Genomic DNA, 13,759 nt, shown 5'->3' on the forward strand with positions numbered 1-13,759 from the left:
TGAATGGGTAGCCAACATTGTTTCAGTCCCCAAGAAGGATGGGAAGGTGCAAATATGCGTGGACTATCAGGATCTAAACCGAGCCAATCCGAAGGATAATTTTCCCTTACCGCACATCGATGTCCTTGTGGATAACACTACCAATTTTGCTTTGTTTTCTTTCGTGGATGGGTTCTCAGGCTAACCAAATAAAGATGGCGCCGGAGGACATGGAGAAAACGACATTCGTCACCCTTTGGGGAACGTTCTGCTACAAGGTGATGTCATTTGGGCTAAAAAATGATGGGGCAATCTACCAACGGGCTATGGTAGCATTATTCCATGATATGATGCACAAAGAAATTGAAGTCTACATGGATGACATGATTGCCAAGTCTAAAACCGAGGAGGAACATCTCGTCAACTTGTGGAAGTTGTTTGAGAGATTGCGGAAGTACCCGTTAAGATTGAATCCCGCCAAGTGCACTTTCGGGGTTAAGTCAAGAAAATTGCTCGGCTTCATCGTAAGCCAGAAAGGGATAGAGGTGAACCCCGACAAGGTGAAGGCCATCCTTGAAATGCCTGAGCCACGCACTGAAAAGCAAGTCCAAGGTTTCTTGGGACACCTGAATTATATAGCGAGGTTCATATTGCAGCTCACCGCCACTTGTGAGCCTTTCTTCAAGTTTCTGCGCAAGAACCAGTCTGTCCAGTGGAATATCATCTGTCAAGTAGCATTCGGAAGGATCAAGCAATGACTTATGAGTCCCCATATGCTTATGCCACCGGTGCCCAGGAGACCCCTTATCCTATACATGGCTGTGTTGGATGACTCAATGGGGTGTATGCTGGGGCAGCATGGCGAGTCCGAAAAGAGGGAACAAGCCGTCTACTATTTGAGCAAGAAGTTCACCGCATGTGAGATGAATTACTCTCTGGTTGAAAGGACATGCTGTGCCTTGGTGTGGGCAGCCCATCGTCTAAGACAGTACATGCTAAGCCATACCACCTGGTTGGTATCCAAGATGGACCCAGTCAAGTACATTTTCGAAAAGCCCGCTCTCACCGGACGGATCGCCCAGTGGCAGGTTCTGCTGTCAAAGTTTGACATTGTTTATGTCACCCAAAAGGCGATAAAGGGAAGCGCCTTGGCGGATTACCTAGCTCAACAACCCATTAATGATTACCAGCCTATGCATCTGAAGTTCCCAGATGAGGACATCATGACCTTGTTCGAGGAGGAGGTGGAGGATGAAGATAGGAACAAATGGATAGTGTGGTTCAACGGTGCATCCAACGCACTGGGCCATGGAGTAGGGGCGGTGTTGCTTACCCCTGAAAATCAATGCATACCCTTCACGGCTAGGTTAGGCTTTGACTGCACGAATAACATGGCTGAGTATGAGGAATACGCCTTTGGGATCCAAGCAGCAATCAACTTCAAGGTCAAGCTGCTCAAAGTATATGGAGACTCAGCCTTGGTGATTCACCAATTGAGAGGAGAATGGGAGACTAGGGATCATAAGTTGATACCCTACCAGGCCTACATCAAGAAGCTGAGAGAGTTCTTCGCCGACATTTCCTTCCATCACATTCCTAGGGAGGAGAATCAAATGGCCGATGCACTTGCCACTTTGGCATCCATGTTTCAGCTGACCCCGCATAGGGACTTGCCGTACATTGAGTTCAGATGTCGCGGCAAGCCCGCACATTGTTGCGTAATAGAAGAAGAGCAAAATGGTAAACCTTGGTACTTTGACATCAAGCGATACATCGAAGACAAGGAGTACCCACAGGGGGCTTCCGACAATGACAGGTGGACATTGAGAAGGTTAGCAGCCAGTTTCTTCCTAAGCGGAGGCATATTGTATAAGAGAAACCATTATATGGTACTGCTCCGATGTGTGGATGCTAGGGAGGCTGAGCAAATGCTCGTAGAGGTGCATGAGGGATCCTTCGGGACACACGCCAATGGACATGCCATGGCCCGGAAGATTCTAAGGGCGGGATATTACTAGCTCACCATGGAAAACAACTGTTGTATCCATATGAGAAAATGCCACAAGTGTCAGGCATTCGCGGATAATGTAAATCCTCCACCCATGCCTTTGAACGTATTAGCAACGCCATGGCCTTTCTCTATGTGGGGAATAAATGTGATTGGAGCTATTGAGCCCAAGGCTTTAAATGGACATCACTTCATCTTGGTCACCATTGACTACTTCACCAAATGGGTTGAAGCGGCTTCATATGCCAGTGTGACAAGGAGCGTGGTGGTTAGGTTCATCAAGAAAGAGATAATTTGCTGGTACGGGTTGCCTAGGAAGATTATCACTGACAATGCCACCAATCTGAACAAGAAAATGATAAAAGAAATGTGAGAGGATTTCAAGATCCAACATCACAATTATGCCTCATAGGCCCAGGATGAATGGGGCAGTTGAGGCTGCAAACAAGAACATCAAGAAGATCATTCAGAAAATGACCGTGTCATACAAAGATTGGCATGAGATGCTCCTTTTTGCGCTGCATGGTTATCAAACCTCAGTACGCACATCAACTAGGGCAACTCCGTTTTCTTTGGTGTACGAGATGGAGGCTATGTTGCCATTTGAAGTAGAGGTCCCCTCTTTGAGAATTCTGGTCGAGTCAGGGTAGAAAGAGTCAGAATGGGCCCAAGCACGCTTTGATCAACTGAATCTTATAGAAGGTAAGAGATTGGCCACCATGAGCCATGGGCGATTATATCAAAGATGGGTGAAGAACGCTTTCGACAAGAAGTTACACCCACGCAAGTTCAATGAAGGGGATCTTGTCTTGAAGAAAGTATCCCACGCTCAAAAGGACCATAGGGGAAAATGGGCTCCAAATTATGAAGGACCTTTTGTCGTAAAGAAAGAATTTTCGGGAGGAGCATTGGTGCTTGCTAGCATGGACGATGAAGAATTTCCTTCGCCCGTGAATTCCGATATCATTAAACGATGTTATGCTTAGTACTTGGGGCAGCTAGAGGAGTCAATGCATATTTGTTCCCCAAAGACTCATTGGGATCCCCAAAGTCTCCCAATCCCTTGTAAACCATGATCACAACATTAATAAACATTGGATTGATGATTTGCATTTCAACTTCTTGTGCTGTGTCTTTTATTTGTTTAGAGTGCACACTCTCGATCTTAAATCCGGAGCCTTTTGGCTCAATCTATGGGGTGCCGTTAAGCGTTTAAGTAAAATTGAACATAATAACACTTGTTTATTTGTTGCACTTAAACTGCCTAATCATAAGCATGCATGCATTTTGCATCTTGTCATCCTGCGAATTGGGGGATAAATGAAGGTTCGTTTTGAGTAGTGACCATGGTCACACCAAAATCAAGACAAAGGTAAGCGAAAGGTGATATCAGTATTTTGTGGTGTTGTTTCACATTTTACTACGTGATGCCATTTCCTTTATTCAAAGCTTAGGGGCAAGTACGAGCCAGTGCTAGGCCCACGATCAATCAACCATCATCCCGCGTCCGGCTCAAGACGTTAAAGAAGCGCTACTAGGAGGCAGCCTAATACCTTTAAAATTTTGCTTTTTATTCATTCGTTTATTTTCTTAAGTTATATTTGAATATGCCTAGTTTATTTGCAATCCTGGGAATTAAGAAAATATACAAGCATAACAAGGGGATATTTAAATATTTGAAAAGAAATTTTGCAAAAAAAAAGGGAGGTTAGCTCGCCTGGGCGAGCTGGCTCACCTGGGCGAGTTGGCTCACCTGGGCAAGCATGTCTGCACCAGAAAGCTTAAGAAAGGGTGGGGTGAATTTTTCTTTACCCCTAAATCTTCCCCGACATTCAAAAAAATGCAGCAGCTACGGGGAAGGTTTGGTTCTAGCAGCCCCAAGGCTCCATTGTTGAGTTTTTGCTTTCCTTTTCACGTTTTGGTTCACTCCTTACAAGTAAGTGCATTGTCCCTTGATTCTTATGCTCTCCATTGATGTACTTTAGTGCTCTAATTATCTATGTTTGGCAAAATTCGTGAAGCAATTCATGATGAATTCATGCTTTGATTTGTTGAATTGGGGGGTTGTAGGGGATGGCCATAGGCCTATCTTTGATTCTGAGATGAATGAGCATGTCACATTGCCCCCATTCCCCACTTTTCATGTCTAAACATATGCCCACCAAGTGTTCGGTGAAATGCCTCAATGGCATTTTCGTGTGGTTTTGTGAAACTTAACTTGTGGAACGAATTTGTACACATGTGACTGCCATTTTGAGTGTGTGGACAATTTGTAGGAGCTAGAATAAACTGCCAAAATGTGACTTAGGCCTAGGAACCCCAGCTTTTTGGTTTTGAATGAGAGAATGCATGAAAATGAGAGCATGTTGGTGAGGTTTCCCTTTAGACCAGCACTTGGTTTGGGCTGCATCATGGTGAATATTTTGCACTTAGATGGTGTGAAAATGTTTTTCACAATGCACACACACACACACACACACACACACACACACACACACACACACACACACACACACACACACACACACACATATATATATATAGAATAGGTAGCAAGAGAAAAATACCTTTCAAATGAAGTGTACATATGTTGAATAGGTAGCCAGGTGCTTTGCAAAATGTGTATATATGTTGAATATAACACGAAGATGCTTCTCAAAATATGAATATATAACATGAAATTTCTCTTCAAATGAATGTGAATATGTGTGAATATATAGCATGAAGTTGCCTCTCAAGTGTATGTACATATATGTGAATAAAATGTGGACATATAGCAAAAAAAATGCCACTCAAAATGGAGTAGATAGGTAGCAAATACGTTGCCAATATGTATATGTTAGATAGGTAGCAAAAAAATGCCTTGCAAAATGTATGTATATGAATCATGAAAATGCCTTACAAAACGTATGTGTCTATGAATATGTATCATGAAAATGCAAAGAAATGTGTGCATATGTATGTGGATATGTAGCATAAAATTCTTTTAAAAAATGTAGGTGTATGTCATAAAATGCCTTTCACCAAAATATACGTATATGCATGTATACAAATGTATAAATAGCCCACGCATCAACGTGTAAGTCTTTTTCCAAGTACACGTTGATGTTCGCATTGTTAGAAAGAAGTGTGCAAGTGTGCACCATTTTAGTTTGATTGGCCTTTATTGTGATACATTGGTTTTTCTTGTAAACTAACTTTACAATTGTGTCCTCGCAGGAGATGGCTTCGAGAAAGCTCCCAGCCAAGAGGTCCGGGAAGGATGCAACTGGAGAGGGTTCCAGTGCAGCCTCGCAGGTGGATGTGGACTTTGATGGACATAGGTTCCGGAGTACGAAGCACCAACAACGGTTTGAGGTCATCAAAGGCTAGTCATTCCTCAGAGAGAGGCGAGTCCAGCTGAAGGACAAAGAGTATGTTGAGTTCCAAGATGAGATAGTCCGGAGGCAATAGGCTCAGCTCGTATCACCCATGGCTAAGTTTGATCCTGAGATAGTTATGGAGTTTTATGCTAATGCCTGGCCTACCGAGGAAGGAGTTAGAGACATGCACTCCTGGGTGAGGGGCCAGTGGATTCCCTTCGACAGGGATGCCATCAGTTAGTTTCTGGGGCATCCACTGGTGTCATAACCTAATTTCGTCCGGGGACCATTGTTTGATGGCATGTAACCTTCGCTTGACCGCTTCGAGGAACTTGATACCCATCGTTAAGCAATCCGTGAAGTTCCACGACATGTCGGGAGTCGAAAGGAAACATTATTGCGCAATCCGTAAAGTTCCGTAACATTCCAGAAGCCGAAGAGGGGGTGGTTGCGTAATCCGTAAAGTTTCGTGACATTACAGAAAGAAACCAAGTATCGTTATGTAATCCGTAAGGTTCCGTAACGTTACAGAAAAAGAATCAGCAAAGAAGGGGGGGTGGACTTATCAAGATAGGGGTGTAAATAGAAATTTGAGTCTAGGCCCTTCTGGAACATTTTGGAAGTTGGGTTGCTTAAGGAGGAAGCAACTGGGCGGCAAGCTCCTCCACGTTTTTGAAAAATGGCTTCCGGGGCTTCCTTAATGCTTCCGTAAAATTTCTGAAAACCTTGGGTAAGCATATTCCACTTAACATTGGTGAAAAGGGAAGATAAAATAGATGAAAATCAAATCCGAAACACTTCGGTAAGGCTTCCGTAACTTGTCCGTAAAATACGAAAAGGGGGTGAACTTAGTAATTCGGGTGCGCTTAGAAATCTTCTTCATTAAGTCTCTGGGCGGCAAGCACCTCCTTTTTTTCCTATAAATAAGGGAGGGGGGGAGCTGTTTCAAAATGTTCAAGACCCCTTGGCTATGCATTTCGGCTATTTTGGGCAAAAAACATGTTTTCGTGAAGAAAAATCGAGTCGAAGTGCTTTCGTAACGCTTCCGTAAGCGATTCTGTGGAAATTCTTCATCGTTCTTCGTCGTTCTTCACCGTTCTTCATCCGTTCTTCGTTCATTCTTCGTTCTTCAATGGGTAAGTTTTCGAATCCGTGACTTTCAATTCATTTCTTGTTTTGTGTACTTTCACTTTAATTTCGCTTACTTTCAGTTTTCTTTTATTCCGTTTTTAACGTGCTTTAACCGTTTATTTAAGTCATTTTCTCACCTAATAAATGATAAAAGGAATTTCAACCGATCATTTGTGTTGTAATCTCGTTTAATCACTGTTAAAACAAAATCTAACCGATCGTTCTCGTTGTAACCACGGTTAAACCAAAAAAGGTAAAATAATAATAAAATAATCAAAATATCCTGAAAAATATTAATAAAATAATCAAAAAAATATCTTTTAGTAAAATAAACCAAAAAAAATCAATCGGACGTTTCTCTTTGGGATTTCTCTTTCTTAATTGAATTGACTAATAACTAAAGTGAAACTAAGGCTAAAATCAACTCGCAAAGTCAAGCTTGTCCGCAAAAAATCACTAAAAAAGGATTTTAAGGTTCGATACCTCATTTTTTCTCATCAAGTAAAATGGATCATTTTAAGGTCCAACGCCTTAAAATGACCACTGTCCAAGTAAAAAGAATCGCTTGATTCACCCTTTAGAAAGAACTACGTAGGTCTAATTTCCTCTTCGATGGAGGGTACGTAGGAGCAAGAACCTCGCTTTTGTCGACCTCAAAAATAAAAAAGAAATAAAAGTTTAGGTACACAATTTCACACAATTCTAATTTAAGGCTGTTGTCCTTTGGGACAAACGTGAGAGGTGCTAATACCTTCCTCAAGCGTAAATACAACTCCCGAATCTGGAATATTCTTCATGACCGATTTCCTTCGGTTTTTCTGACATTTTCCACAAATAAACATTGGTGGCGACTCCACACATTTTCCTCCTTTGGAAGACGCACCCGTGAGCCTCGCCTCGCTCGCCCGCAAAAGGGTAGGTTGTTACAGTTGGCGACTCCATTGGGGACTGTTTTTGTGAATTAGGCCTATTTTAGGAAATTGTGGAATTGTGAAACTTTGTGTGTGCATTTTTTGAATTGTGTAAATATAATAAATGCTGTCTCTTCCACATTTTTACACTGCATTCTAAGCACCCACGGGTTTGAGTAAAAAAAGGGCCCTATACCCGGGTCCATGGGAATTTAAGGAGTGGAGGTGAATCTATGGTCATGCTAGGTCTTCGACTTGCTTGATAATAGTGAAACCTCGTCTAGAGCTTTCTCTCTTTATAATGTGTTGTCGCTGGTATTCCATACCACCACAATATTATTATCTTGAGTGATGATACCTCTAGAAAACAGCCATGTGAGATATGGATCGTTGGGAGTAGTTATTAGAGACCCCTAGATATTATCCTATAGGTCCCTAAAATAGGGGCACGAAGCGAACACGCTGCATGCCTTTTAAACATTGTCATGCATATAACCTAAATGTCATGTATGCCTTTGTTGTATGATTATTTGAGGATATTGCCATGCTGTGTAAATCCCCCTGTTGCACTTTTGCGCATCTGCATCATGCCATCACACATGCGTTGTATGTGGGTCTCGTCTTTTGTCGTGGGAAGTCGAAAGATCCATATCGTCTTCTTAATTGCACACATGGGGCACTGCGCTCCCAAATGCACAAGTAAGGAGATATGATTTTCCGGGCTCTCGTGTCCGTAAATGCATTCATATCATGCATCGCATAAACATCTCTTCAGCATCATATGAACATATCGTTGCTGCATTTGTCCGTTATCACATTCCAGCCTCACATTTTGCATGAGTCATTGCATCATCATGCATATGCATTCAACATACTTTTTGTTCTACATGTTTGCTCATACATGATCCTTGTGTTTTCCTCTACAAAACAAAAACAAAAAAAAGGGAAGCATGAAAATTCATGATGCATTCTTAGTTGCATGTGTTAGGTACCATGAGCCAACCATGTTGGGATCATAAACCCATTTCTAAAATAAAAAAAAAACACAAACAACAAAACAAAATGATTGAGCATGGTACCTAATGCGTGGTTAACTAAGAATGGATGTCTCTTCGGGCATCTCAATCTCATAATTACATTTTCCATGCATAGCATGCGTATTCCCGAGTCTTTCATCCCTATGAAATGTTGTTGAAGTATTGGCGATCAAAATTGCCATTCCCTGGGTTATGGGGTTGAACCAAGCTCATGCTTTTATGAAAAGGTTCATCGAGTCAAGTTGAAGTATGGAAGTAACCATCTTGCAAAAATTGGGGCAAAAGATGGATCGTGTTACATCATTGCTTCACTACTGCCAAACACGTTTGAAAATCTAAAAGAAGTTTAAGGGAAGAGAGGAATGCAAACTTGATTTATACTGGTTTGGCCACTTCCCGTGTCTACGTCCAGTCCTCAAGCAACCCACTTGAGATTTTCCACTCTCTTTGTAAAACTCCTTTTACAAAGTCTGAACCACACAGGGACAACCCTTCCCTTGTGTTCAGGAATCCTCTACAACAAGAGACCCACGGTCTCTTAATCCCTTTTCAAAAATAAGAAGAAGAGAATAAGAAATCTCTCTTAAAAGAGATAGATTGTACAATGAAGATCAATCAAAATTCCTTATTGAATATGCAAGTGGTTGACCAAGGAATCTTCTTGAGAGGATAAAACATTTCGGTTCAGAAAAACTCTTAATCTTTTGAGAGGATAAAACTTTTTGGGCAATGAAAACTCTCTTTAAATTCGTGTTTCCAAGTCACCTTTGATGGCCATTCATAAAACATTTGAATAGATGTGACTCTTGGAAATTATTTTTTGAAAATCCCTTCTGGTAATCGATTACAAGACTTGTGTAATCGATTACAGGCTTTAAAATTTGAATTAAAACGTTCAATAAACTGCTAGTAATCAATTACTATCCATGCGTAATCAATTACACATTATAAATTTTGAATTCAAATTTCTAGTGACTGTGATAAACATTTTCAGCTGCTGGTAATGGATTACCAGAGAGTAAATCTCAATTTAAAATGATTTAGATAGTATTCTTTGGCCAAACCTTTTGCTTTGGAAACTTCTTCCTAAGATTCTAGAGATCAACTTGATCATATATCTTGATTTTCTTGGATTCTTGGATTCTTGTCTTAGAAGCACTTGATCCTTTGGCATCATCAAAACATCAAAACATCTTGCTTCTACATAGGAGTCATTTGACTTAATCCATCAACTGAAAAAAATCCTTCAACTATTGCTCGTCCTTGGAAAATTCTTTTTGCAAGAATATTCTGCTTCTTTCGTTCTTCCCCACTACGAGGTTGTGAAAACAAGACAACGATGGTTACCTCAAAGCCTTACACTGGGGCAATGAAGGGCACCGTGCATGAACCTCAAGCAAACCTAGAGGCAAATTAGAAGTTCCCACCTAATAGGTTCCCTGCTACAAGGTCATGACAAAAGACATCGATTGGTACCTCAAAGCCCTACACTGGGGCAATGAGGGGCATCGTGCATGAGCCTCAAGTGAACATAGGGGCAGATCAAAAGTTCTCACCCGTCGATGTTTTTTTAAACAAAAAAAGGGGGGGGGGGGGGACAAACCCTGGAATTTCAATGGATTGATTAAACGTCAAACGGCTCCATTGCCGTCACTCCAAAATGGTCAAGTGACTAAATCAAACAGAACAAACACTCTGAGGGAGTTCCCGGAGAGATTTGCAAAGATAGGATAAGGTTGCATGAATTATCGCCTCTTTCAAAAGGACAGTCAATCTGTGTTTTCCAAAAAAAAAAAATCAAAATCAAAATCACAAAATAGGGAAAGAATGTCATGAACATTGTACAACTTTCCATTACATTGCATTGTTTCATATAAAGTCCGCATTTACCAAATTTCACGACAAAGGTTGCATGCATCTGCATCCCTAAAATTCATGTTAACTACATAGATTTCCTACATCTAATGTCCAATCTTTTGAATTTGGAATGACCGGCCCTCTCAATGAGTCAATCTCTTGCTTTCTCATAAGGGCGGACCCTTGGGTACTAGTACCCTCGCCTTTAGAGGGCTACGCATCCTCATTTTCAGTGTGTTCCATATCCACACCTTAAGAGAATTTAGGGTCCTTTGCCCTTAGATGCTTAACCGAGACTTGCGCTCCCGGTTAAGGGGCCAGTAGTTTCCTTTTATTAGTTCCTGGGCCACCCCCTGATATTGGAGGGCGACCAACTGTGCGAGCACAACCAGAGAGGGAGGCTATCACGCAGCTACTATACATACCGGGGCAAGATTTCACCCGTGCCGCAGCAAAGAGACGAGTGTGGATCATGCACACCAACATGACCACTCTTACACAGATATAGATGACGTTGCTACTTAGCAACATTCTGCCCAACGACCGCAATGTCGATCTCCCCCTGTGGAAGTATCAGTTGGTCTGCGTCGTTCCGACATAGGTAAGTATGCATGTGGCTAAACTGATTTCTGATGTCATCTATTGTTTGCAGGGATCGCGCCCGCAAGACACTCAGTGGACCCGAAGAAGTCCAACAGGGCCCTGGGGCTTCCAGCTCTGATTATGGGCCTTTGTCAGTCCTACAGGGTGCCCGTCCCCCTAGCAAGTTCATGCCATCGTGACATAGGTAAGTAGGCACATCTCTCAACTGATTTCTGATGTCATCTATTGTCTGTAGGGATCACGCCTGCAAGACACCCTGTGGACCCGGAGAAGTCCTACAGGGTCTTGGAGTTGCCAGCTCTGATTACGGGCCTTTGTCGGTTCTACGGGGTGCCTGTTGCCCCTAGCAAGGTCATCAGGCCCCCTACTAATCGAGCTTTCATCAAGAAGTACTGCGCCCCCAGGCAGGCGCAGGGCGAAACACCCCAGCAGCCTGGGGATGGCCTGCAACGGGTAACAAACGCACCGCCACCACCTCTAGAGTTCATCTCAGCTCATCCACAAAAAGGTTAGAGCGTTGCCTACGGCACATGGCCGACCAATAGGCGACCAAGTCCAAAGCCAAAGGTAAGCAAAGTACTAGGTCCGTGACCGACAAGTCATAAGGCGTCCAGCTCAAGACGTTAAAGAAGCGCTACTAGGAGGAAACCTAGTACCTTTTAAATCTCTGCTTGTTATTTGATCACTTTTGTTTCTCAAGTCATAGCAGGACACACCTAGTTGCTCATGATCCTAGGAATTTAAATAAAACAAGCACAAGCTCGGAAGGTAGTCATACCTCACAAAATATATATATGTATGTTTAGGTAGTGAAAATACCTTAGATATGCATGTATGTAAACAAAAAAAAATACTTCACAAAATATATATATGTATGTTTAGGTAGAAAGATACCTTAGATATGCATGTATGTAAAAAAAAAAAAATATACTTCACAAAATATATATATATATATATATATATATATATATATATATATATGTATGTTTAGGTAGAAAGATACCTTGGATATGCATGTATGTAGCAAAAAATACTTCACAAAATATATATATGTATGTTTAGGTAGAAAGATACCTTGGATATGCATGTATGTAGCAAAAATAATTCACAAAATATATATGTATGTTTAGGTAGCAAGATACCTTGGATATGCATGTATATAGCAAAAATATCTCACAAAACATATATATGTACGTTTAGGTAGCAAGATACCTTGGACACGCATGTATATAGCAAAATAGCTCACAAAAATATACGTGTATTTAGGTAGCAAAATACCTCATGGAAAAAAAAGAGAGCAAAAAGAGCGAGCAAGAAAAGAAAAAGAAGGAAGAAAAAAAGAAAATAAAAAACTAAAATAAAAATAAAATAAAAAAATAAAAAGTTGTCTAGCTAAAAAACAACATGCTTGTGAAAAGAGATAATTTCCAACTTTTCTTTAAAAGATTTTACTGATCTTAACCATTTTTTGAAAAAATGTGTATACACCTGAAGGGTGAATGCTGTGAAAATTTTCCCGAATGCCCAAAATGGACTCGGATGAACCCATGATTTGATAAAAGAACATATTTTGGAAACACTGGGTTGACTTAAAATAGGGAAAATGAATCTTGAGCCCTAGTGTCACATGACCATAAAAACTTGATGCTTGAGTGTCCACAGGGGTGCATGCATGACCAGTTTTGCATAAAATTTCCTAATTATCATTGTTGCATGTGTATCATGGAAATAATGTAGGACATCCCCTTTATCCCCGAACCGCTGGCCAAACCTTGACATATATCATGACCAGCCGTTCTACAAGCCTTGAGCCAAAATCCCAACTTATCATAAACCTTGACCCAGGGTGAGAATGTCAATCCTTGCCCTCGGAAAACAACAAAAAAAAGGAAAATTCCCAATCAAAAGAGTGGGAGAAAGCAAAAAAGAAAGAAAATTCCCAATCAAAGAGTGGGAGAAAGCAAAAAAGGAAAGAAAATTCCCGATCATGGATCGGAAGAAAACAGAAGAAACATCCAGAAAGGTCTTTGGACCAGACAATATCTGAACAATACAAAATTGTCACCAAGTGAACAAGAAAAAGGAAACCACGACCTAAAGTGGTCCTCTCCCTTTGATTGCCGACAAAATCCTGTGCGCTAGCGACTTTCTCACCACGCACTAAACAAAAACAGAAGAGGAAAAGACAAAAACACTCAAAGCCAAATTCCCCACCTAAAAACCATTCCCAAAATAAGTCCTATTGATCCATGATCACGCATGTAATCTTTGATTTGATAGGAAATGATTTGCAAAATCAAGTCATGACATATCTATGGTTAGGAATTAGGATAAAACACTTACCTGTGTGAGATTGATACACTTTGAGTGATTTTCTCCTATTTTTGTTGGACCCAATGTTTCCTCTAAATGGTCGTTTAGAAACGAAATGCTAACATCCAAAATCTCATTTATGGTTATGAGAAAATTTCATCAGCATACTCTCCTTCCCCGATAAACACATCATTTTTCATAAAAAAAAAGCATATGTTGCTCTGATCAGTTGAAAGTTTTGTCTCTTTACTAAAGCATGTTCACATTTTAGTGAAGAAAACACCGAGACTATTTTTAGTCTCACAGTTATCAAGAACTACGTAGGTCTGAGTTCCTCATCACAAATTGAGGATATGTAGGAGTAAAAGCCCTGCTTTTGTCGACTACACCACCTTTTGTTACCGTGACCCAAGAGTCCGGTGGCATGCTGAGCCACATGACCGTGGGATCCCCAAATTCCTATGTTCCATCATTTATCATTTGTATGTTATCTTGTTTCTATGACTTGAGGGACTAACATTTGTTTTGTTTTTCGATTGTCTTTTGTTTTGTGCATAC

General features: G+C 41.0%; 1 protein-coding gene across 1 annotated transcript; it reads left to right on the forward strand.

Annotated features, from left to right (window-relative positions):
* Positions 1-794: 794 nt before the first annotated feature.
* Positions 795-1,997, forward strand: LOC114411090. The gene is made up of 2 exons (XM_028374854.1): positions 795-1,439; positions 1,521-1,997. The coding sequence occupies exons 1-2, from the start codon at positions 795-797 to the stop codon at positions 1,995-1,997; spliced, it is 1,122 nt and encodes a 373-aa protein (XP_028230655.1).
* The last annotated feature ends 11,762 nt before the right edge of the window (positions 1,998-13,759 follow it).

Source organism: Glycine soja, chromosome 5 (genome assembly GCF_004193775.1).
Source record: "Glycine soja cultivar W05 chromosome 5, ASM419377v2, whole genome shotgun sequence".
In the NCBI taxonomy this organism is placed as follows: Eukaryota; Viridiplantae; Streptophyta; class Magnoliopsida; order Fabales; family Fabaceae; genus Glycine; species Glycine soja.